General features: G+C 37.2%; 1 protein-coding gene, 1 long non-coding RNA gene and 1 pseudogene across 7 annotated transcripts in view; 2 read left to right on the top strand and 1 right to left on the bottom strand.

The window, feature by feature from the left end:
• Positions 1–23,111, bottom strand: part of LOC309656174 — an 822,990-nt gene that overhangs the window by 686,419 nt on the left and 113,460 nt on the right. The gene's annotated exons all lie outside the window — the stretch shown is intronic.
• PRKD1 (protein kinase D1) overlaps positions 1–23,111 on the top strand; it is a 466,527-nt gene that overhangs the window by 398,116 nt on the left and 45,300 nt on the right. For all 5 annotated transcript variants that reach the window (XM_082452100.1, XM_082452099.1, XM_082452098.1 and 2 more), the window contains 6 exons: positions 11,452–11,662; positions 11,805–11,882; positions 13,683–13,887; positions 18,029–18,152; positions 19,689–19,766; positions 22,502–22,781. In XM_082452100.1, coding sequence (XP_082308226.1) covers positions 11,452–11,662; positions 11,805–11,882; positions 13,683–13,887; positions 18,029–18,152; positions 19,689–19,766; positions 22,502–22,781 — 976 coding nt within the window. The remainder of the gene's footprint in view (positions 1–11,451; positions 11,663–11,804; positions 11,883–13,682; positions 13,888–18,028; positions 18,153–19,688; positions 19,767–22,501; positions 22,782–23,111) is intronic.
• On the top strand, positions 19,808–22,495 carry LOC309656098 (thioredoxin reductase-like selenoprotein T pseudogene; annotated as a pseudogene). The gene has a single exon. The product of its transcript is annotated as a thioredoxin reductase-like selenoprotein T pseudogene (transcript).

A 23,111-nucleotide genomic window follows, 5' to 3' on the forward strand; every position in this document is an offset into this window, starting at 1 on the left:
TTTATGGCTGAGTAATATTCCACTGTATATATGTGCCACATCTTCTTTATACATTCATCTGTCGATTGACACCTAGGTTGCTTCTATGCCCTGGCTATTGTAAATAGTGCTGCAGTGAACACTGTGGTACATGATTTTTTTTGAGTTATGGTTTTCTCAGGGTGTATGCCCAGTAGTGGGATTGCTGGGTCATATGGTAGTTCTATTTTTAGTTTTTTAAGGAACCTCCATACTGTTCTCCATAGTGGCTGTATCAATTTACATTCCCACCAACAGTGCAAGAGGGTTCCCTTTTCTCCACACCCTCTCCAGCATTTATTGTTTGTAGATTTTTTGATGATGGCCATTCTGACTGGTGTGAGGTGATACCTCATTGTAGTTTTGATTTGCATTTATCTAATGATTAGTGATGTTGAGCATCCTTTCATGTGTTTGTTGGCAATCTGTATATCTTCTTTGGAGAAATGTCTATTTAGGTCTTCTGCCCATTTTTGGATTGGGTTGTTTGTTTTTTGATGTTGAGCTGCACGAGCTGCTTGTATATTTTGGAGATTAATCCTTTGTCAGTTGCTTCATTTGCAAATATTTTCTCCCATTCTGAGGGTTGTCTTTTTGTCCTGTTTATGATTTCCTTTGCTGTGCAAAAGCTTTTAAGTTTCATTAGGTCCCATTTGTTTATTTTTGTTTTTATTTCCATTTCTCTAGGAGGTGGGTCAAAAAGGATCTTGCTGTGATTGCTGTCATGGAGTGTTCTGCCTGTGTCTTCCTCTAAGAGTTTTACAGTGTCTGGCCTTACATTTAGGTCTTTAATTGAATATATATTATGATAGTAATCCTCTATCTGTTAATCTGTGATGGAAGTATATTTTCAGTTTTACATGTGTTTTTGATGCCTTTTTCCCATACTGATATTTAAATACAGAGAAAACATTTTCACTCATTATCTTACTATACATGGACTACTATTGAAAATAAATCAATGTAGGCAGATTAAACATAATATTCTTTTCAAATGATTCAAGAGAATAGTCTTTTCTTGACGTAAATGAGCTGAAGTCAAGGTAGACATTGAAGCAGAATTAAAGACACTGGTGTCCTTTGCAACGACAGGATACAATTGATGACACAATATTTTTTTAAGTTAGGTAGGCCTTATGGAATTTTTTTTAAATTTAAGAACTTTACTGAAGTTATTTTAAATATTTTTAAATGTCTTTAAGGAAGCATTTACTATTATAGCTTGGAAGTTATGAGGCTCTAGAGAGAATTTTTTTTTTTTTTTTGGTGAAATTTAATGCTTCTAAACTAGTCTTTCTTGGTAATTCTTAACATTCAGACTGCCTTACAGTAAGATATTATTAGGAAATAAATTGCTCATTCCAAAAGCTTTCTCTATGTTTGACTGTTTACACTTCACATCCTTTAGTTTTTACAAAATCTGGACAATATTCAGTTTAACTTTTTATGTGAGGGTGCGTATTTTCTGAATAATTCTTTGCCATAAACCACTATTATTTTTATAAAGTTTCCTGAGTCACATTTAATTAAGACAAGCATTGTAGTAAAAGGAACGCTTGGCTGCATACTTTCCTAGAAAATCTACCCCCAAAATGACTCATTCAGTTACTGTTTCTGTTCATTAATAAATAAGTAAAGACAAGAGAATACCACTATTGCATTATCTATCTGTAATTGGGTATGATCCTGATACACTTTATAATAGTTAAGGCAGATTCTTTTCAAATGAGCAAATACTGGGGAAAAAATTTATTTCTAATGAAACTATGGTGAAATTTCTGGCCAAATAAATATTTTCCAGGATATTTTCCAAAGTAGCAAAAGTCTGTCTAGAGGTAGACACTTTAATTGTTATGCTTGTGTTCTGGAGTTCCAGGAATCCTGGTGATTCATCTGAATTAAGAAGTTGTTTTTCCATTTAAATATGAACCATGACATCCAGTACGTTAGCCAGATATTGCAAGATTTCTTTTGATGATTGTACAGACTAGTTCTCTAAATTCAAACCTGGGCAGTGTATACTTCCAGTGAGGAAAAGACATCCAAGAATTATTTAACTGGCACTTCTCCAGCTCCTGAGAGTCAGAAGAATATGTGCAGTGGTGCGTTTGTCGGGAAGGAGCCCATCAGTAAAATTAAGAGTATGAGGCCTTCTTTGATGTGCTATTAATCAGCTGTTGCCTGATTTCATTCAATTTGTCTGGCTTGTCATATGTACATTATTATTTCATGTTCTGAACATAGACTTCCAGATGTGTAATTCTAAATACGAACACAGCTGGAGAGTCCTTCATGAACTCCACTGGGGAAGAGGACATCATATACCACTTTTCCACAGTTACAAACATACAGGTCTTTGGAACAAATGGATCTTTAGTGAATTCCCTGAAGAGCCTGCACTCACATCGGGAAGGTACCTTGGCCTCCGTAACACTCCCCACTGCCATGACTTAAGACACAAAGCATTGCTCTCTGCTTTAAGATGCAAAACAACCCCCCACGCACCCAGTTACCAGTAACAGGCATTTGCTAATTGGCTATCTGTGTCCATCTAATGTCATGCCAGGCCTGTCAAATTTAAGTCTCTGCTCCTTAAATTCCTCACCAATCATGACTACTGAGCTCCAAGGCAGTAATCGATGGGAAAATCTCTTTCTAGATTATTTCATTCAGCTTTCCCGTGAGCTCGAACACCGAGGCCAGGCCTCTGTCAATTCAGTCAAGGTCAAATACCATGAGAATATGTGTCCCTAAAATCACTTTTGAATTTCCCACATGATCTGCTTACCTTCCAGTTCACTTTCTATATGGAAATCAAGTCTGACAGTCGAAGCCCTCAACTTGTTGACATGCAGAGTTATTTTCTTCCTCAGCGGAAATGCTTTTTTATTTTATGAATGTATAGTGTGTGGCGTTAAGGTTGCATTGCCTTCAAGTATAAGGAGAGGCAATCTTACTTGTATTATGTCTCCCCTTTCCTCCAGGAACCCAGAGATTTGTAGGATGTCAGTAACTGACATTTTGAAAGAACAGTGCATGTAATTTGTAACAGTTCTCCAAGGGTCTAGTGCTTTCCCTGGAAAGGGTGGATTGCTTAAGAAAATAGTAAGGTTCCTTTATCCTTCATTTCTGTTTACTTAAAAAGAGTGAGGCAGTATAAAAGTTAATGTAACTTCCAAGACTGCTTTAGCACTCAGCAAATCCAGATCACCGTGTATTTTTAATAAGAGATTATATATGTTGTTACTATGAAAGCTTTCACAAATTGCTGCAAACGTTAAAAATGGATTCTCCACTGTAAAACAGCATCCATCACCACTAAGCAGGGGGCACACTTTTTTTTATTTCTGCTCTGTGGCAGTCCTTTTCACTGTTATGAAAAGGTGTTGATTAGATTTTATTTATGCTACATATTTAGGGTATCCAACTGAGGAGCCAAACTCATTTATCTGGCACACTTGGCAGGTAGTTCAAGGCCTGTAGAATCAGAATTGTAACAGAATAGCACTGAACAATTTAAAACTCGCCAAACACCCTACCCTCTACTCAGCGAATTACAGCGCATGGCAACATGAGTGTTCCTATGTGAACCTCAATTCCCAGGGGTCTTCAAACTTGTCTGTTGCCCAAGAACTGCTCTGTGCTGGAAAATCGTGGACTCCCCATGTTTGAGGTGAAATATTCATCTCAGTGTTGTTGACAGAAGTCGATTGTTTCTTTTTTGCTTCGTAAAATAGACTCAGACTAAGCATTCACAGCCGTGTTTTACTAGCAGTGACAATGGGTGGCATTAGATAATCATTTCCAAGTGGGATAAACAGGTTTCAGAGCATATAAAAGAAATCTCTAGGCAGTCTGAAGATTAGGAGGACTGAGTTGTCCTAAACAGAATTTTAACTGCTAATAATAGTCAACATAGTCATTGCATGGCAAGACTCACTTCAGGATCCACACCCAATGCCTCTTCTTCAGGAAACTCCTTTTCGGAATGACCCCTTTATCTCCATCATGGAAGTGGTTTATCTTTGCTTCGAACCTTCATACATATGGGCACTTATTCTGTGTGAGGCAGTATTCCCGAAGTTGGTGATACAGTGATGAACAAAATTGTCAAGTTCCCCTTCTCATGGAACTTATATTCTACTGAAGGGAGACAGTAAAAACCTAATAAACAAAGAGGTAAATAAGGTAGTTGTGCTCTGCAGTAATGGCTCTGGAGGGGACATGATGATGTGCCAGAGAACACAGAGTGGAGGAGATGTGGGCAGGAAGTGAGGTGATCTGAAGGCGTCCTGGAGAAGGTGATATATGACCTGGAATCTGAAGAATGAGACAGAACCATCTATGCCTATAGAAGGGAAGAGCACATGTTGTTGATGGCAACAGTTATGTTGTGTCCAGAATTCTATTGAATAGTAAACTCATTGGGCACAGAGACTGTTATTTACTGGTCCTTGTATGTCCTGTAGCATCTGACTTGAGCCTTTAGGTAGGATTTGTCCCAGCAACCACTTGTTAAATTAGATAGATCCATCTTGATGGCAGTAGGAGCAAACTGTTATGAGGTGCTGTTCTGCACAGTTCTTTGATAATCAAAAAATGCTAGATCTTAAAACTTCTGGAATAAAAGATTAATGTTTGGTTGGCTCTGTTTCACATCACTGTGCTGGTATCTTTTAAGCATAACAGCACCTGAACAGGAAAGTAGGCAGGCAACTGAGTGATACTTATACAATAGAGGCTGTGTATTATGGTAATCATTATGTTCTAGAAAACATGCACGACTCAGATGCTATCCTCTGGGCACAGACAAGTTGCCTGAAAGTCTCTTCTGTAGGTCAAGGTTAAGGGGTTCACAATATTTTCACTTTGCATTTTGGCAAGTAGAACATACTATTACTTGATTTTTCTTGTTTCCTGTGAACTTTTCCTTCATGACTTAAATGAAGGGAAGAAAATACTTTCTATTTTTATATTAACATAAAACCAGGGGATGTGAGAACCGGGAGAGACTAAAAAGAGAGGAATCATTATTATCATCTGGAACAAGAATACCTGAGTTCATAGTTCTGCTTCTACGGGCTGTGTGATCTTGGGCAAATAATGCAGTCTCTCTATGATTCAGTTTCCTTATCTTTAAAAAACCTGGTGGTCATGAGGTTTAAATGAGTTGATGAATGTAAAGTGCTATGAAAAGAATCTGGCACATACAAAGGTTATATAAAGTGTTTTATGTCGTTATCTAGTTCAGAGGTCTCAGACTCCCCATGACCAGATTTATTCCTCAAATCAGTTGACTGGCACAAAGTTTCAGAATTTTTTCAGAGTGGCTAATGTTGAGAAATAGAGTTATTTCGTAAAGCAACTAGATCTGCTGCTTCTTTTGCAAAACTAAGAGGTCTGGAAACATAGGGCTTTCATACTCACAGCCATTAGCAGTCTTTGAGCCACCCTTTTTCAACTGAGCCTGTCCTCTCCGATTTACTGTAGTTTCCACCATTCTCTATTGCATCCCTGACACCCATTAATATTAGCAGCCTACAGGTATTATTGATATTTGAGCTTGCCACCTGTCCTCTTTCCAGAGCAAAAGGGTTCTGACAGATTTTGTTTTCATGTTGGAGATGCCAAGTAGGGATGAGGAGCAGGCAGACAAGTACAGAGAACAGTTCCAGTGGAAAACATTCAGAAACAGTCAGTTGTACTCTCTTAAAATTGAAACCCTGTAGAGCAAGTGTGTCAGTGTTACAGTGCATGTCATACTAAATTTTTTTAAAAGCTTATATTAACAGTCTGTATTTTGAACATCTCTACTGAAATGTCTCATCCATTATTTGCATGCATTTATTGCTTGAAGACATTCATTTTTGTTTAGTTCAAGCAATGCTTATTACTTATCTTTACCAGGCACTTCTTTCCATTAACAGAGGACAAACATGATTAAGACGTTGTCCTTCCCTTAGGAGCTTATTGGGTAATGATTAAGACCAAAAAGAGTCCCCAAAATGAGGAGTCCAAAAAGTGATGTCAACACATATGCTAAAGTGTTCTCTACTTTTCTATTTCTCTTTGATTCAACGGGAGTTTATGTCACCCCAAATCCAGTCCCCAGTATGGGTCTGTGAAATGGATTTTAGTTAATAAACATAAATATCTTAATACTGGAGAAGTTTTTACTTAAATCTTGTTTTTTTTTATAAATTTATTTATTATTATTATTTTTTTTTTTTTGGCTGTGTTGGGTCTTTGTTTCTGTGTGAGGGCTTTCTCTAGTTTCGGCAGGTGGGAACCACTCTTCATCGCGGTGCGCGGGCCTCTCACCATCGCGGCCTCTCTTGTTGCGGAGCACAGGCTCCAGACGCGCAGGCTCAGTAGCTGTGGCTCACGGGCCCAGTTGCTCCGCGGCATGTGGGATCTTCCCAGACCAGGGCTCGAACCCGTGTCCCCTGCATTGGCAGGCAGATTCTCAACCACTGCGCTACCAGGGAAGCCCCTGAATCTTGTTTTTTATACAGTGACTTTCATCTCTCAGGAAGTCTTATGTTCGATTTTTCCATAAATGACAACAAGAAACCACAAGTAAGGGCAATTTTTCCCCTCTGTTTTCTAGCTTAACTAATAAAGAGAATTCATTTTGAACTGTGAAGTGGAATATACCTTGTTGGGAAATTGTTTCAGAGTCCTGTTGAATGTTTAAAGATGTGCTGGCAGTTGGAGTTTCCATAATCTAATCTAACCAGTCATTTCCTGGGATGGTTCCAAACTTGCTGAGTCATCAATTTAATATACCAGGTTAAAGAACAAATTCAGTCTCTAGAAAAGCAAGATGCATTGCCTCTGTAAGTAGGTGTTCAGTGCACATAGTTTTAACTTTGGCAGTCATTTCAAATGAAATATTGTTTAGCATGAGGATGTTACAGACACTTCAGGAAACCACAGTCTTTTAAAAAATATTTAATGTGTAGAATCTTTATTTAATATCTAATCCCGCCTTTAAATTCAGCTTTCATCATTTTTTTGTTCTCATATTCTCTCTTATCTATGATGTGATACCTCTTACGATGAGAACAAGAGATCTTCATATTTTTCATCATCTATAATTTGCCAAATCCGATCATTTACATCAATCCATCCCAATACCATATTGTACAGTGATGTCAGTTCTCACAGAAGTTCCACACCTGTAATGTGATCCAAACTCCTCCACTCAGGAAAAGAACAATTCATAGGACCAATGGCTAATGTAAAAATGTAAATTTTTAGAAGCGTGTCCTCCTGCAAGTGCCTACCATAATTATAGAGAAGAGAATTTTATATCTGTTCCGAGTTTTGAGCCAGTTTTTGCTCTGCACATAATAATGAAGCAGAATGAAACAAAATGTTGCTGTTCCCTTTCCAAAACATTTCAACTTTCCTCCCTGTTCCCTTAAAAAAAAAACAAAACCCTCATTCTGCAGATTGCCCAGGTTCACCAAACACACAGTGCCAAACTGGAGCAGCAAGTAACAGTGGAAATGAATTTAAACACCATTTAGTTAACCTAGTAAAACTAGTGTTGATGGGAGAGAGAGAGTTTTCTCTTTACCAGAATTAAAGAAAGATTTTATTTAAAACTGTAAAGTTCTATACACATTATAATTAAGTATAAAAATATACAAATAAATAAAAAATAAAATGAAGTTAATGAAGAAATACAATGATACCATATCTCTTTACTTTGCATAATAATGCATAACATCCATAAAAGCTGTTATTTAAGTCAACATTACCCTTTGAATTGCTAAGTCTACTTTCATATTGAAGTTATCTTAAAGTCCAAGCTAGTTGGATTTAGATCAATGAGATTTCTTAAACCATCCCCTGTTTCACTTAAAATTACTAATTTCTGAATTTTTGCCTACTCTGTAGCTTGATGCATCAAACGAAAATACTGTAATTATGGATTTCTGGTGTATATACCTTCAAATAAAACTGCACATAAAAATTGAAATTACAACTAGTAACTTTATTAAAATAGTAACAGAATATGAATTATTAATCAAAATCTATCACTGATTCTGAAAATCCTTAGAAGCATTTAGTTTGCTTTCATATTATTGGAAGGAATAATTGGCAGGATTCCAGAAATGATGGTTTTTAAACATTTATATAAACAGTGATATATAGATAGATATTATAAATATAAATTTATATTACAGGTCAATGGCCTTGTTTCATAGGATCTTATTTTTCTGTTTGTTTTACAATCTGTTATATATCAATAAAAGGTTTTTTTCACACTTTGAAGAATGGATAAATATCTCAATAAGCATTTACAAAGTCATCAGATAATGACCCAGTCTTCTCTTTTTGTCTTAGCTCTTAGATTTGCTTCGTGACAGGGAAAAGCACGTGCAAATGTATATGTGTAAACTCCTGAAACATAGAATACAGTTCTGCAGACAAAACTTCCCTTTCCCAATGTGTTTAACTCAGTCTCCTTCCAGCAATAAATCAGTTCCCACATGCATGTACCCGTCTCAAGATTGTAAAACTTTCCTTTTTCATTTAGAAATAGAGGTCACATTGAAAATGATTGATTATATTTGGAACCATAAGAAAGGGGAATGATAAGTATTTCTGGTTGTGTTACTAGTTGATTTTAATTTTAAAATGTCATAAATGATAAGAGGACACTTTATTAATGCTGTGAAAATCTTAAGTTGCTATTGTATCTTAAATGCTATTAAAGTCTTAATTTTTGACCCTATAAATTATGCAGTTTGTGAGTTGTTATTCTGTGCCAAGGACACATGTGGCTGTGTGAATCTCATCATTGCCTGAATACATGTGTAGTACGGACTCTGGGCCACAAAGTAACAGCCAACTTCTTTTCCCTAAACTCATGTAATGTTTTAAAATTCCTTATGTAATCTTGCCTTGAAGGTAATAAATGAAATGACTTCTCAAGAATAATTCTGGTTCTTGTAGTTTATGACAGTGTTTATGTGAATGTTACCATGTTGGATGAAAAGAAAACATTCAGTTTTATCAGATTGCTTCTTGCTCTTCTAAGTGAATTTGCCCCATGGTATACTGAGTAGTCCTGCATCAAACTGGCTTTGTTAACACAGCCAAGAATTAGGTCTCTTAAATTAAGGAAAATAGCTGAAAGGTGATTTGGTCAACTTTTCATATGATTTTCCAAATCTGAGAACATTTTAAGTCTGCTAAGAAAGTGTGACATCACGTCAGCTTTTATTCTGAGTGTTGAAACTTTCCAACTACGGAAAAATATCACTTTTCATTTTAGTGTATGCTTAAAACTGGCCCATTGGATATGGTTAAAGCAGGGACCTAACCCTACAAATTTAATTATTTTCCAGTAAAATTCAATTCCATTGAAGATATTTATTCAATATATTTATGATTCTGGTTTGGCAAACCTTTGGCTCATCTTTGAAAGTGCCCCAGATCTCTCTTCAAGAGTTGAGCCCTTCCAGAATAATTATGCTTGGTAGTTTTATTTTACGGAATTGAAATTATAAATGTAACTGTAGACATAATATCCCTAAGTAGAACCTCATCTCAAATTTCTTTTTATTGCTGCTGGTGAATCTGCAAATCAAAAATTTCCCATTTGGTAATAAATGGTATTACCTTTTGATGCAGATAGGCATTGAAAAGGATGGAAATTGTCTGTAAATATGATTTGTTTCTCATCAGTAATTATTTCAAATTAGAAATTAACTGAGTAATGGGATAATACAAGGGCTCTAGAAGCAGACAAGTGTAGGTTCATGTTTTGGCTCCACTGTTTACTAGCATTTGACCCAAAAGAGTATATTTAAACTTTATGAGCTTAGATGCCTCAACTATAGATAACAAGGCCTGTCTTGTAAGGTGCCTAACACAGTGATTATTAAGAGTTAATACTAAGTTAAGAGCTTAATAAATGAGATATATAATTATAATAACTATTAAAAAGTAATTCAGTTCTTTTATTCCAATGATTATTTTTCCTGATGATTCCCAAGTACATTTCCATGATATCAAGAGATACCATGAAATTGTTCAAAAACATTGGAAACACAGTTAAATTTATTTTATTTTATTTTTTAAAAAATTTTTGTTGGAATATAGTTGCCTTACAATATTGTGTTAGTTTCTACTGTACAGCAAAGTGACTCAGCTATACGTATACATATGTCCCCTGTTTTTTTGATTTCCTTCTCGTTTAGGTCATCACAGAGCATTGAGTAGAGTTCCCTGAGCTATACAGTAGGTTCTCATTAGTTATCTATTTTATACATAGTATCAATAGTGTATATATGATACTATATACAATAGTGTATATATGTCAATCCCAATCTCCCCATTCATCCCATCTCCCGTTTCCCCCTTGGTATCCATATGTTTGTTCTCTGTGTCTGTGTCTCTGTTTCTGCTTTGTAAATAAGATCGTCTATACCAACTTTTTCAGATTTCACATATATGCATTAATATACGATTTTTTTTTTCTCTTTATGACTTACTTCACTTCATTTATTTTTTTTTAATCTATGTACTGGGCTGATTAATTACAAAATGAGAGACAAGAGTGCACAGAGATATAATTGTAACTGAAATATTAATATTTGTGTGTCATATAATCCAGTAGTCACTATGTTTTTCAACTATATAAATGATAGTATAATTTTAACCCTTTACTTTCATGGTTGAGGAGTAATTTTTAATTATATTCATTTTTTTCTTGGAGGGAATCCAAAGAAGCTGTAGACCTTGTTCAGATGAAGTACTAGATTGGACAGATTGGGGGAATTTACTTTTCATTTTTTATCTTCCTGAACTGCTTGCATTTCTTATATATAAAACTTCAGAAAATGTCAATGAAGTAATATATGGAGTGGGATTAAGAACCATTTTTTGGTTTGCTTTCAACTTTATATTTCTGTATTAAACTGATGAAATTGAAAAGCTGCAAATTATTTGAAAGTCCTAGAAATCAGGTTCAAATAATCTGATCTCCAATTCTCTTCTTTTCATGCTATAAAAACAAAGTAACTCAAAAAAGAAATTAAGGGGAAATAAATTACATTAATAAACAGAAACATAGTTTTAGTTTATTCCTCTCACATTCTTAAGGATCAAACCACTAAATACAATAGTAAAATAGAAGGCAATTTAAAAATACACAAATATATTATGCTGTGTCAGGGTCACTTGCATCTTACCATATCACTCTGAGAACATCACTACTATCTGAACAGCTGGATGTGCTTTATTGGGAAAATGATTTTTCTCTTTGTGTCAGTATTTCTGCACTAGTGCTTTGGTTCAGTCATGAATATGTGAGACCTTTTGTTGGAAAATAAAATAAATAAAAATATATAAATATATAAATCAGATAGTCTCTTATATCTTATTGTCGTTTATTGTTTTTCAAACATATAGCAAAAGTCACCATCAGAGTCATTCATTGGTCGAGAGAAGAGGTCGAATTCCCAGTCATACATTGGACGACCCATCCAGCTCGACAAGATCTTGCTGTCCAAAGTTAAAGTGCCGCACACTTTCGTCATCCACTCCTACACCCGGCCCACTGTGTGCCAGTACTGCAAGAAGCTTCTCAAGGGGCTCTTCAGGCAGGGCCTGCAGTGCAAAGGTAAGGACGATCTTGCCACCAAGTATTTGTCAACGGCCGAAGTTTGAGCCTCACCTATTTGAAATGACTCTTTTTCCCACACCTTCTCTTTCTGATGCATGCTTGGTTTTGATTTGTTTTCTTTTAAAATGATTGTGATTAGATTGCAGATTCAACTGTCATAAACGTTGTGCACCAAAAGTACCCAACAACTGCCTTGGCGAAGTGACCATTAACGGAGGTAGGTAGAAGGTCAGCTGTCACGTCTATGCTTCTTTTCCCTCTTAAGGCATGTGTCAGTTAGGACTTAGCGAGATTTTTTTACTTTTAATTTTTTTCCATTCAGATACTCGTGACCCAGACCAAAGTAAATTACGGCCTCTGTCCTACTTTACTGTAAAAAAGCACCCATCATTGCATTGTGATAAAGACCAGAGATTTTCTTGATTTTTACGTGGTGAACCAGCTAGTACTGAAAACTTGGATATCCAGGATTTCTTCCCCAGCTCTCTTATTTTTCTACACCTATTCTAGTTCGTTCAGAAGCATAGAAATTGTTAGAATGCCTCCCAGTTATAGCTGTCAGTCTCGTCCTCCATCCTTTTCATTCCCAGCATTGAGACAGAAGTTAACTTTTCTTCCCTGTCTGTCAAGGAAGGGAAGAATCACAGAAATTGACCTACCAGGAAATAGTTACAACTTTCTTCCTCCACCCGCTTACTATTCCCATTATGTACGTGCTTGTTAACCTGCATCTTTAATAATAATAAAAGGAACTTGAATTTAGACAATTAAAAACTACATATCCTTCTCTATATTGGGGAATATTCCTTTGGGAAAACCTTAATTGTACAAATTAAGATTGAAGGAATTCTAAGAAAAACGCTATGTCCTAAAGGAACAGCTCTCATTTTCTTCCCTGGTAGAATTCCTGATGGATTCTGACCAAAGCATTTGACTTAGTGTCCCAGGCTGACTTTTTCCATAGATAGTAGACTGTGTTATACTTTCAGTCTGTTATCAGTTTGCTGATTCCTCTGGGAAGAAAACTGGTGATAAAAGACCGGAGAAACAGGTTGAGTATTTCTGTTGCTAAAATCCTGAAGAACAAGTGATTATGTATGTTCTCCAACTTTCTTCTCTAGAAGAAGAAGAGAAAGCTCTCTAGGAAAACATTCCCATAGTAGTTTCTGGCTTCAAGATGCATGAATTAGCTGCCAAAATCAAAAGCTTGGCAATCTTCCCACTTTCTGTGGCATATGGTATTGATTTTGTTCAGGCCCAGGAAATGTCAATGTGTACTTGATAACTAGAACCAAAGGGAAACAGTGTAGTTTATGTTATGTTGATTAATTTGCAATTGCATTTTTCCATACAGCCAGAAAAATCTGGAAAATTATGCATTTTCCAAGCTTGGCAGGCTAGGGTCTCTGATCAATCTGTTTTCTAACTTTAAAGTAAGTACTTTGCCTTAGTAAGTAATTATAATTTACTACATTACCATCAGCTATATAATGACAGGATTCAGTATTACTTTGAATATCAAATATCTTAGGCTTATGTGACCATATATTAGAATCCATGATTTTAAAAGTTACTGGAATATCAAGAATCAGTGACCTTGAGTGTTCCTGCATATCAAAGTTTCCCACATCCTCCAATGTATTTCTTTTTCCCACCAGGGCTGTACTACTGAAATAAGATTCGTATCCTCTTCACTGGTGCCTGGTATCTCTTTGCTTCCTAGCACTTTGTTTCTGTCTCACCCTTGGCTTCCTTCCAAGGCTTCCCATGACTTTTCATGCTTTTAGGCTTAGGGGCACAAAAAAACGAGCATCTGCTCGTAAAATTATATATTCATCCTCTCATACATTCAGGTGATTATGAACTAAAATTTAAAAGGAAAGTGAAAGAAAAGAAAAATTCACATAATTATATTTTTAGGCTTCCAATTGATTTGCTTTAGGATTGCCTAACTTTCTCTTAAGTCCTGGCTCCAGGATTCCAGGCTTATCTTCATGGGCGCCAAACAATTTTTTAGATTTGCTTAGCCCTGGGGCAGAGTCTGATGTAGTCATGGAAGAAGGGAGCGATGACAATGACAGTGAAAGAAACAGTGGGCTCATGGATGACATGGAAGAGGCAATGGTCCAAGATGCTGAGATGGTCATGGCGGAGTGCCAGAACGACAGTGGGGAGATGCAGGATCCAGACCCAGACCACGAGGACTCCAACAGAACCATCAGGTGAGGGCTGCAACCCCAGCCTTGGTCAAACAGGGGAGCCCCAAGTGGTATGTACTTTTTAAAGCTCTTTGATATTTTAATCTGTTATAGAAGAAACTTAAAGTGTGCATTCACAGGCATACCTCGTTTTATTGCTTTAATGCACTTCACAGGTATTACGTTTTTTTTACAAGTTGAAGGTTTGTGGCAACCTAGTGTAGTGCACGTCTATCAGTGCCATTTTTTCCACAGCGTTTGCTCACTTTGTGTCTCTGTGCCACGTTTTGGTAATTCTTACAAGATTTCAAACTTTTTCCTTATTATTATATTAGTTAGGGTAATCTGTGTTTAGCAGTCTTCGAGGTTACTATTGTAATTGTTTTGGGACACCACAAACCATGCCAGTATAATACAGTATACTTAATCGATAAATGGTGTGTGTGTTCTGACTGCCCCACCAACCAGCCGTTCTCCAGCCTCTCTCCACTTCCTCAGGCCTCCCTATTCCCTGAGATACAACAATATTGAAATTAGGCCAGTTAATAACCCTGCAATGGCCTCTCAGTGTTCAAGTGAAAGGAAGAGTCACACGTCTCTCACTTTAAATAAAAAGTTGGCAATAACTAAGATTAGTGAGGAAAGCATGTCGAAAGCTGAGATGGGCCAAAAGCTAGGCCTCTTGAGCTAAACAGCCAAGTTGTCAATGCAAAGTAAAAGTTCTTCATAGAATTAAAAGTGCTACTTCAGTAAACATGTGAATAATAAGAAAGCAAGACAACATTATTCCTGAAGGAAAAAGTTTCAGTGGTCTTGATAGAAGGTCAAACAAGCCACAACATTCCCTTAAGGCAAAGCCTAATCCAGACCAAAATCCTAACTCTTTTCAATTCTGTGAAAGCTGAGAAAGGTGAGGAAGCTGCAGGAGAAAAGTTTGAAGCTAGTAGAGATTGATTCACAAGGTGTTTAAGGAAATAAGCCATCTCCATAGCATAAAAGTACAAGGGGGGGGGGGAGCATTATAGATATAGAAGCTTCAGCAGGTTACCAAAAGATCTAGCTAAGATAATAAATGAGGATGGCTACACTAAACATCACATTTGCAATGTAGATGAAACAGCCTTATATTGGAAGACAGTGCCATCTAGGACTTCCACAGCTAGAGAGAAGACGATGCCTGGCTTCAGAGCTTCAAAGGACAGGTTGACTCTACAGCTGGTAACTTTTAAGTTGAAACCAATGCTCATTTACCATTCTGAAAATCTTAGGGCCCTTAAGAATTACACCAAATCCACTCTACTTATGCTCTGTAGATGGAACAACAAAGCCCGGATGACAGCATATCTGTTTACAACATAGTTTACTGAATATTTTAAGTCCACTGTTGAGACTTATTTCTCAGAAAAAAAATATTCCTTTCAAAATGCTACTGCTCACTGACAATGCACCTGGTCACCCAAGAGCTCTGACAGAGATGGACAATGAGATTCATGTTGTTTTCATGCCTGCTAACACAACATCCATTTTGCAGCCCATGGATCAAGGAGTAATTTCAACTTTCACATCTTATTATTTAAGAGATACATTTTGGAAGGTTATCACTGCCATAGATAGATGGCTGTTCTTCTGATGGATCTGGGCAAAGTCAACTGAAAACCTAATGGAAAGGATTCACCATTCTAGATGCCATTAAGAACATTCATGATTCATGGGAAGAGGTCAAAATATCAACATTAGCAGGATTTTGGAAGAAGTTGTTTCCAAACCTCACGGATGACTTTGAGTGGTTCAAGACTGCAGTGGAGAAAGTAACTGCTGATGTGGTGGAAATAGCATGAGAACTAAAATTAGAAGTGGAGCCTGAAGCTGTGACTGCAATGTCATGATGAAACTTTAAGGGTTGAGCAGAGGAAGTGGTTTCCTGAGATGGAATCTACTCCTGGTGAAGATTCTGTGAAGTTTGTTGAAATGATAACAGAGGATTTAGGATATTACATACATTTAGTTGATAAAGCAGTAGCAGAGTTTGAGAGGATTGACTCCAATTTTGAAAGAAGTTCTGTGGGTAAAATGCTATAAAACAGCATTGCGTGCTACAGGGAGATCATTCGTGAAAGGAAGAGTCAATCGATGCTGCAGACTTTATTGCTGTCCTATCTTAAGAAATTGCCACAGTCATACCAGCCTCCAGCAAACACCATCCGCATCAGTCCACAGCCGTCAACAGCAAGGCAAGACTCTCCACCAGCAAAAAAATTATATCTCCCCTGAAGGCTGAGGTGATGGTTAGCATTTTTTAAAGCAATAAACTAATTTTTAACTAAGGTACATACATTGGTTTTTTTAAACGTAATGCTATTGCACACTTAATAGACCACAGTATAGTATAAACATAACATATATACACTGGGAAGCCAAAAAATTCATGTGACTCGCTTTATTGCCATATTTGCTTTACCTCTGTGGTCTGGAACCAAACCTGCAATATCTCCGAGGTATGTCTATAATTTGTTTATAAATGAGCTGTGTACTGTGGAGGAGACTCCTAACTTTGGAATTAGGAGGTCGGGATTCCCTTGGAGAAATGTAGTTTGCATCCTTTCCTGGTATTACCTCATCCTTTGACCCATTTTCTTTTGCATGTGAGGGTTACACATATGTGCAAATGACAAATTTACTACTAAGTTAATATTTATTCAAAGCTCATTGTGTAAGGGTAAGCTGGGACGAAGTGAGAGAGTGGCATGGACATATATACACTACCAAATGTAAAATAGATAGCTAGTGGGAAGCAGTCGCATAGCACAGGGAGATCAGCTCGGTGCTTTGTGACCACCTAGAGGGGTGGGATAGGGAGGGTGGGAGGGAGACGCAAGAGCGAGGAGATAAGGGGATATATGTATAGCTGATTCACTTTGTTATAAAGCAGAAACTAACACACCATTGTAAAGCAATTATACTTCAATAAAGACGTTAAAAAAAAAAAAAGCTCATTGTGTGCACATACAGAGATCAGGGATCAACCTCAGCGGACAACATCTATTTTTATAGCTGGCCCCTATTACAAATATCACATACGTCTGGACCTTACTGTTCTTGATGTTATTTCAGAAGTGTGTGGAGTTTCATATTTGTCATCTAATTATCTGTACTTTTTATTCTGTAGATCATCCCCATTTTTTATATTAGTGGTCAGCACACTATGGCCGAATCAGGCTGCTGCCTGTTTTGTGATAAAGTTTTATTGGAACATAGCCAGGCCCGTTCATAGCTGTGGCTATGGCTGCTTTTGCACCACAATGACAAAGTATTCTGCAAAGCCTGAAATATGTATTACCTGGCTCTTTACAAAAATAGTTTCCAAACCTCTGATTTACGTTATAAAGTGTATTCAAACTTTTGTGTCCATTTTACAAATGCCATATTCATTGACTGAAATTGTTCATGAGGGGAGAGCAATAAAATAATTGGATTTTATTCCATTCAATAGCATGAGAAATATTTTTAAAATACTGGAAAATATTAGTCTTATGACCCCACTGTCTTTCAAAGGTGTACATTTCTTTAGTATCAAAAGATTGGTGTGGGCAGGTGGGCCTGTGGTTGGAGGCAGTGAAGGAGAGAGGAAGACAGAGACAGAAAAGACAGAGAAAGAAAGAGACGAAGGACGGGCATAATTCCATGAGCAATAGTTGTTTAAAAGACAGTTTCAACAGCAGGTTCTAATTTTTGTGAAATTGTCCAGAGAGAGACTGAAATTCACAGTAACTGATATTATCTCTAAATGATTAATATTATGGCTGTAATATGTAGCAAGCAAATAAGCGTTCATGTGTGATTCTGAATACTGTGGCCTCAGTACACTAAGACTGTAATCTACCCAATGTTCAACCCCAAAACCGAGCCCCATGCAGTTCAACCTGAAAACCGAGGTGCTTATTATCCTCCCTCGAGATTGTTAAGGTGTACCTATAAAGCGCCTATCCCTCTTCAGAGTAATCCAGATTCTGAACTATGGTACTCTGGCAGTACCGTTCACCAAAAATGGGATATGAAAATTTTTTTTTTGACTTTCACTTTGAAATAGCTGAAATAAGGTTGTATGCAGGAAAAGAAGATCTGTATCTAAAAACATTTCTTTCCTAAAATATTTTGACTTTTCAAGTCCATCAACGAGCAACAATATCCCACTCATGAGAGTAGTGCAGTCTGTCAAACACACGAAGAGGAAAAGCAGCACGGTGATGAAAGAAGGATGGATGGTCCACCACACCAGCAAGGACACGCTGGTAAGATCCACAGCAAGAAATTTTCTCTTGTCTTGCGAGCTTTAATTAGAGGAACTGCTGATGCCCTGTCAAGACTGTGGGATGTCTGGGTTACCAGGAGCAAACCTCAGTGCAGGCAGGGCACCGGACTAGGGCAGTACGTTCACAGTCTCTGAGTGTCCCAAGTAGTTGAGCAAACAACTGAGTTAGAAAAAAGTGTAGACAGCAATCTCAGGGAAACAAACTCATTTCCCTCCATTCCTTGAGATGATTTCCCAACAGCTTGAATGTCTTGCCTGCCATTTTACAGGCTTGCTTTCAGAACACTCCTCTGTGATTCAGGTTTTTTTTTTAAAGCACTGCATTTTAGGGAGAGAAGAAACAATGATAACTATTATATACTTCTTAAATCCTTAGGTGTTCACTTAAAAACTGACCTATTCAGAAATACAGGAATCCTATATTTTATTAGATAAAAGACAACACATTTTAATTTTTTCATATAGTCTGAGTAGTTCATTACTTCTTATTTTCCTAATAGTTGATGAATGAGTTTGTGCATGTGTGTTAGAGAGAAAAAAATTTGGTGTATGTTTCAGTTAAGCTAATTGACATTTAGTGCTAAGCTTCTTTCTCAGCTATTGGTAGTGTTTTCCTCATCACCCCCTAGCTATAGGATTCCTATCATTTCTTTAGATAAATGGACGTCTATAAACTAATCGCTCTAGCTATAATCTCAACCTTCTCTTCTGGAGAGAGGTTTACATGACTTACTGTAGGACTCAACTGAATACCATCCCGTCCTTCCTAGACATGATAAAATATGTGAAGCATATTTAGTGTATTTGACTGGTCTAAGATAGGTTGTGGAAGAGACCAAGAATAGTATTAGGGCGTTTTGGTCTAAAAAGAAGAAACACATACACACATACAGACACACAAGGACCTGATCACCAAATCATAGAAGTTTAGATCTGCAGTGAGCTTAAGAGAGGATCGAGTTACTGATGCACTCTCCTGATGTTGTTAAGTTGATGCCATGGAGTGAACCTTGCCATCCTACAGAACATTCTTTAGTTCTGCTGTAACAGTCAGAGCTCTTCCATCTCTAATGGAAGCCAGAATACCTGGCTGGATCAACATGTCATGCCTTATGTTCTAAAATAATAAGAATATATAAATATTATATCTCCTGTTAAGACTTTTTATTTTATTACAGCTACAAATCCACCTTTAGCTCTTCAAGCCATCAAACAAATTTTAAAATGGAGTTTTCTATTTAATATACATGCAGTAAGTGCCAGGCACTGCTTGGGTGCTAATACATCATCTCCTTTATTATTCATAACTCTCGGATGTAGACACAGAAACTCACCACACATTTGCTGAGTAGTCACCTTCTAGAGTCTTGAAATTTAGTGTTAGTCTTCCTGGTCCAAAGCCCATGCACTTTCCACCATTGAATCTTATGTCCCCAGTGGGAAAATGTTTTGATTTTTATCTATCTTGGATATTTTTTAAGTTTTTAAAAGATACTAAATCCAACTTCTGTTTCAGCGGAAACGGCACTATTGGAGATTGGATAGCAAATGTATTACCCTCTTTCAAAATGACACGGGAAGCAGGTACTACAAGGTAAGGGTGCCTCTTTCCTTGACTGAAGTTTCACACCCCCTCTTTCTTTCTCTTGGGAATGTAGAGTATCAGAAATACAAAGTACATCCAACAGACATGACTCTTTTGGAGCTTGCTCCAAAGGATATTTTTTCTTCTCTGTAGTTTACACATTTGGGGGGAATCAGGTTGTGACCCCATGTTAGTCATCTGTGAATTTCAAATATCCCTGTGGAATGCTTCTGGCCCCATGTGATGGTGGGGCAGGAGGGGGAGGGGGAGAGAAGAAGCTTAACTGACTATTTTAGCAGAGATGTGTGATTTAACTAGAAAATTCAAGGTCACAGAAGATTAGCGAAAAGTAAATTCCTGAAATCTGTTCTATCCAACTTTGTTTTGTTTTGCATCTGTAGCCTTAAGGTACGTCACTGGGGGTTAAGAAACATTATATGATTTCTCCATGTATTGTCAATATTCACAAGGAACACTTTCCTCTAGAAAAAAATTTGTCAGCTATTTTCATTCTGTCTCTCTACATGAAATAATACAGGTGTCACATAACGTTATCACCCAGTAAAACATGGTTCCAAAAGAAATTCATACTGAAGACAGTATATACTTGCTCCTTCAAGATTAATGCAGCCTCAGGCATAGTTGGTATCATTCTCAATGGCCCCTTTACACAGATCTAACAGAAAAAGGAGACCTCGTTAACTTTTCAATTAAAAATTTGTTTTAAAAGTTATTATTTCTTAGTCACTCTATACCTGCTGGAAGACAATGTGGTGATTAATTTTTTTAGTATCTATATTGTCTTAAAAGCAACTAATTTTAGAGTCTGAGGGCGGCCGAAATGGCTGGCTTGTTTTAAGATGCGGCTTCTGCTACTTCTCCTGGTGGCGGCGTCGGCGGTGGTCCGGAGCGATGCCTCGGCCAACCTGGGCGGCATGCCTGGCAAGAGATTAAAGATGCACTATGCCACGGGGCCGCTGCTCAAGTTCAAGTTTTGTGTTTCCTGAGGTTATAGGCAGGTGTTTGAGGAGTACACGTGGGTTGTTAGCCAGTGGTACCCAGGCATCCTCATTGAAGGAGAGAATTACCTCCCTCAACCAATATATGGACACATAGCATCTTTCCTGTCTGTCTTCAAGCTAGCCTGTTAATTAGGCTTAATAATTGTTGGCAAGGATCCTTTTGCTTTGTTTGGCATGCAAGCTCCTAGCATCTGGCAGTGAGGCCAAGAAAATAAGGTCTATGCATGCATGATGGTCTTCTTCTTCAGCAACATGATTGAGAACCAGTGTATGTTAACAGGTGCATTTGAGATAACTTTGAATGATGTACCTGTGTGGTCTAAGCTGGAATCTGGTCACCTTCCATCCATGCAACAGCTTGTTCAAATTCTTGACAATGAAATGAAGCTCAATGTGCATATGGATTCAATCCCACACCATCGATCATAGCCCCACCTATCAGCACTGAATACTCTTTTACATTAAGGGATTTGTGCAAGAGCAGCGTGACTGACATTATGAAGGCCTGTACTGAAGACAGCAAGCTGTTAGTACAGACCAGATGCTTTCTTGGCAGGCTCGTTGTACCTCTTGGAAAACCTCAATGCAAGGCAGTTTTTCAGTGCTGGCACATTTTGGAATTCCGCACATTCGTAGAGTGCAATAATACTGTATAGTTTTTTTTTCTTCCCCAAGTCCACTCGGTTAATAGTTTTTTTAAAAAATGCAGACATTACTACTTGTACTTCTTTTTTTCTCGGTCATATTTGAAAAAGTAGAAAACTGAGTTGCAATTTGATTCTTTTTTCAAAGATGTCTATTAAGTCTGTTGTGATTTTTATATGAATTTTCCTCTTTTATAGTTTAAAATTGATCTTTTTGGGACTAGAGCTGAAGTTCCCAAATACTTTATAAGAGTTTATCAGACATCTCTAATTTGGTCATGCCCAATTTATATAGTTTTCAAAATACTGCAGATTGTGGACAGCACATTATATAAGATTATGAGGGGAAATCCTATATCCAGAGTACTCTACCAATTTGTGTATGTGTGTGTGCGCGTGTGGGATTATGCGAGAGCTACTAAAAGACCAAGCACTTTTTAAATCCTGTTAATGTAGTTCAAGTGTCCTGCCTTGACCGTCAATTTAATGAGTTGATTAACTGGGCTTTTATACTTAACTCAATAAAAAACTAAGCAGATGTAAGTTAAAAACAAAACAAAACAAAACAAACAAACAAAAAGCAACTACTTTTAAAACCACTCTCTGTGGTTTTTCTCATTAAAACTATTCATGTGGCTTTATTATTATATTAACATCTATCAAATCAAATTGTATGATTCATTTTCAGTGCCTTAAAGAATAGTTGAAATTTAAAAACAGCTGCGCATACCCAAATGCATTTCAAAAGGGTCGTGATTTTACCTCACCATTATAAAAATTATCATTTACATTCTAAGTCTTAGATTTTGATGCAGGTTCAAAATTATTATTCTTATTCATACTTATTCTTACCACATGAACATAGTAAAAAAGTCAGTTGAATTTTTCTGTAGAAAGGAGATGATAAGTTTTCCCCTACTAAAGGTATTTTTGTATTTTTCTTAGTAATATTCTGTGTCTTATGAAACCATTTGATGGCTGATTGTAATGCCATTTCTCACATGTCCCTGGCATGAATTTTATTTGAAAGTTTACATGGTTTTGATAAACTGCATTTAACACACTCTTTCTTCCACAGGAAATTCCTTTATCAGAAATTTTATCTCTGGAACCAGCAAAACCATCAGCTTTAATCCCTAGCGGGGCCAGTCCTCACTGTTTTGAGATCACTACAGCAAATGTCGTGTATTATGTGGGGGAAAATGTGGTCAATCCCTCCAGCCCACCACCAAGTAGCAGTGTCCTCACCAGCGGCATTGGTGCAGACGTGGCCAGGATGTGGGAGATGGCGATCCGGCATGCCCTCATGCCCGTTATTCCCAAGGGTTCCTCCGTGGGTTCAGGAACCAACGTGCACAGTGAGTCTGCTAGTTTTCTGACTATCTTTAGAACAGGTGAAGAGAGACTCTTTGGGGATGATTTGTTTTATTGGCAAACATAGGGTCTCCAAATAAAAGCTGCTGCTACACATACTAAGATATTTCATTCATTAAATGATCCTATTTTATTTTTCATTTTACATTAAAATTTTGAATAAATGCATGTCAACCCAATATATTAGGCAATGGCAGAAACCTAGAGCTGTTGGTCATAAAAATAAGAAGTAGTCTAGTCAGCTTGAGCTTGACCTGGAATGCCAGTCATGCCATTTGCAAATGTGAGTTAACATGTGTCCTCAGAACCACCTA

This window comes from Balaenoptera physalus, assembly GCF_965194825.1.
Source record: "Balaenoptera physalus genome assembly, chromosome: 2".
Lineage (NCBI taxonomy): Eukaryota > Metazoa > Chordata > Mammalia > Artiodactyla > Balaenopteridae > Balaenoptera > Balaenoptera physalus.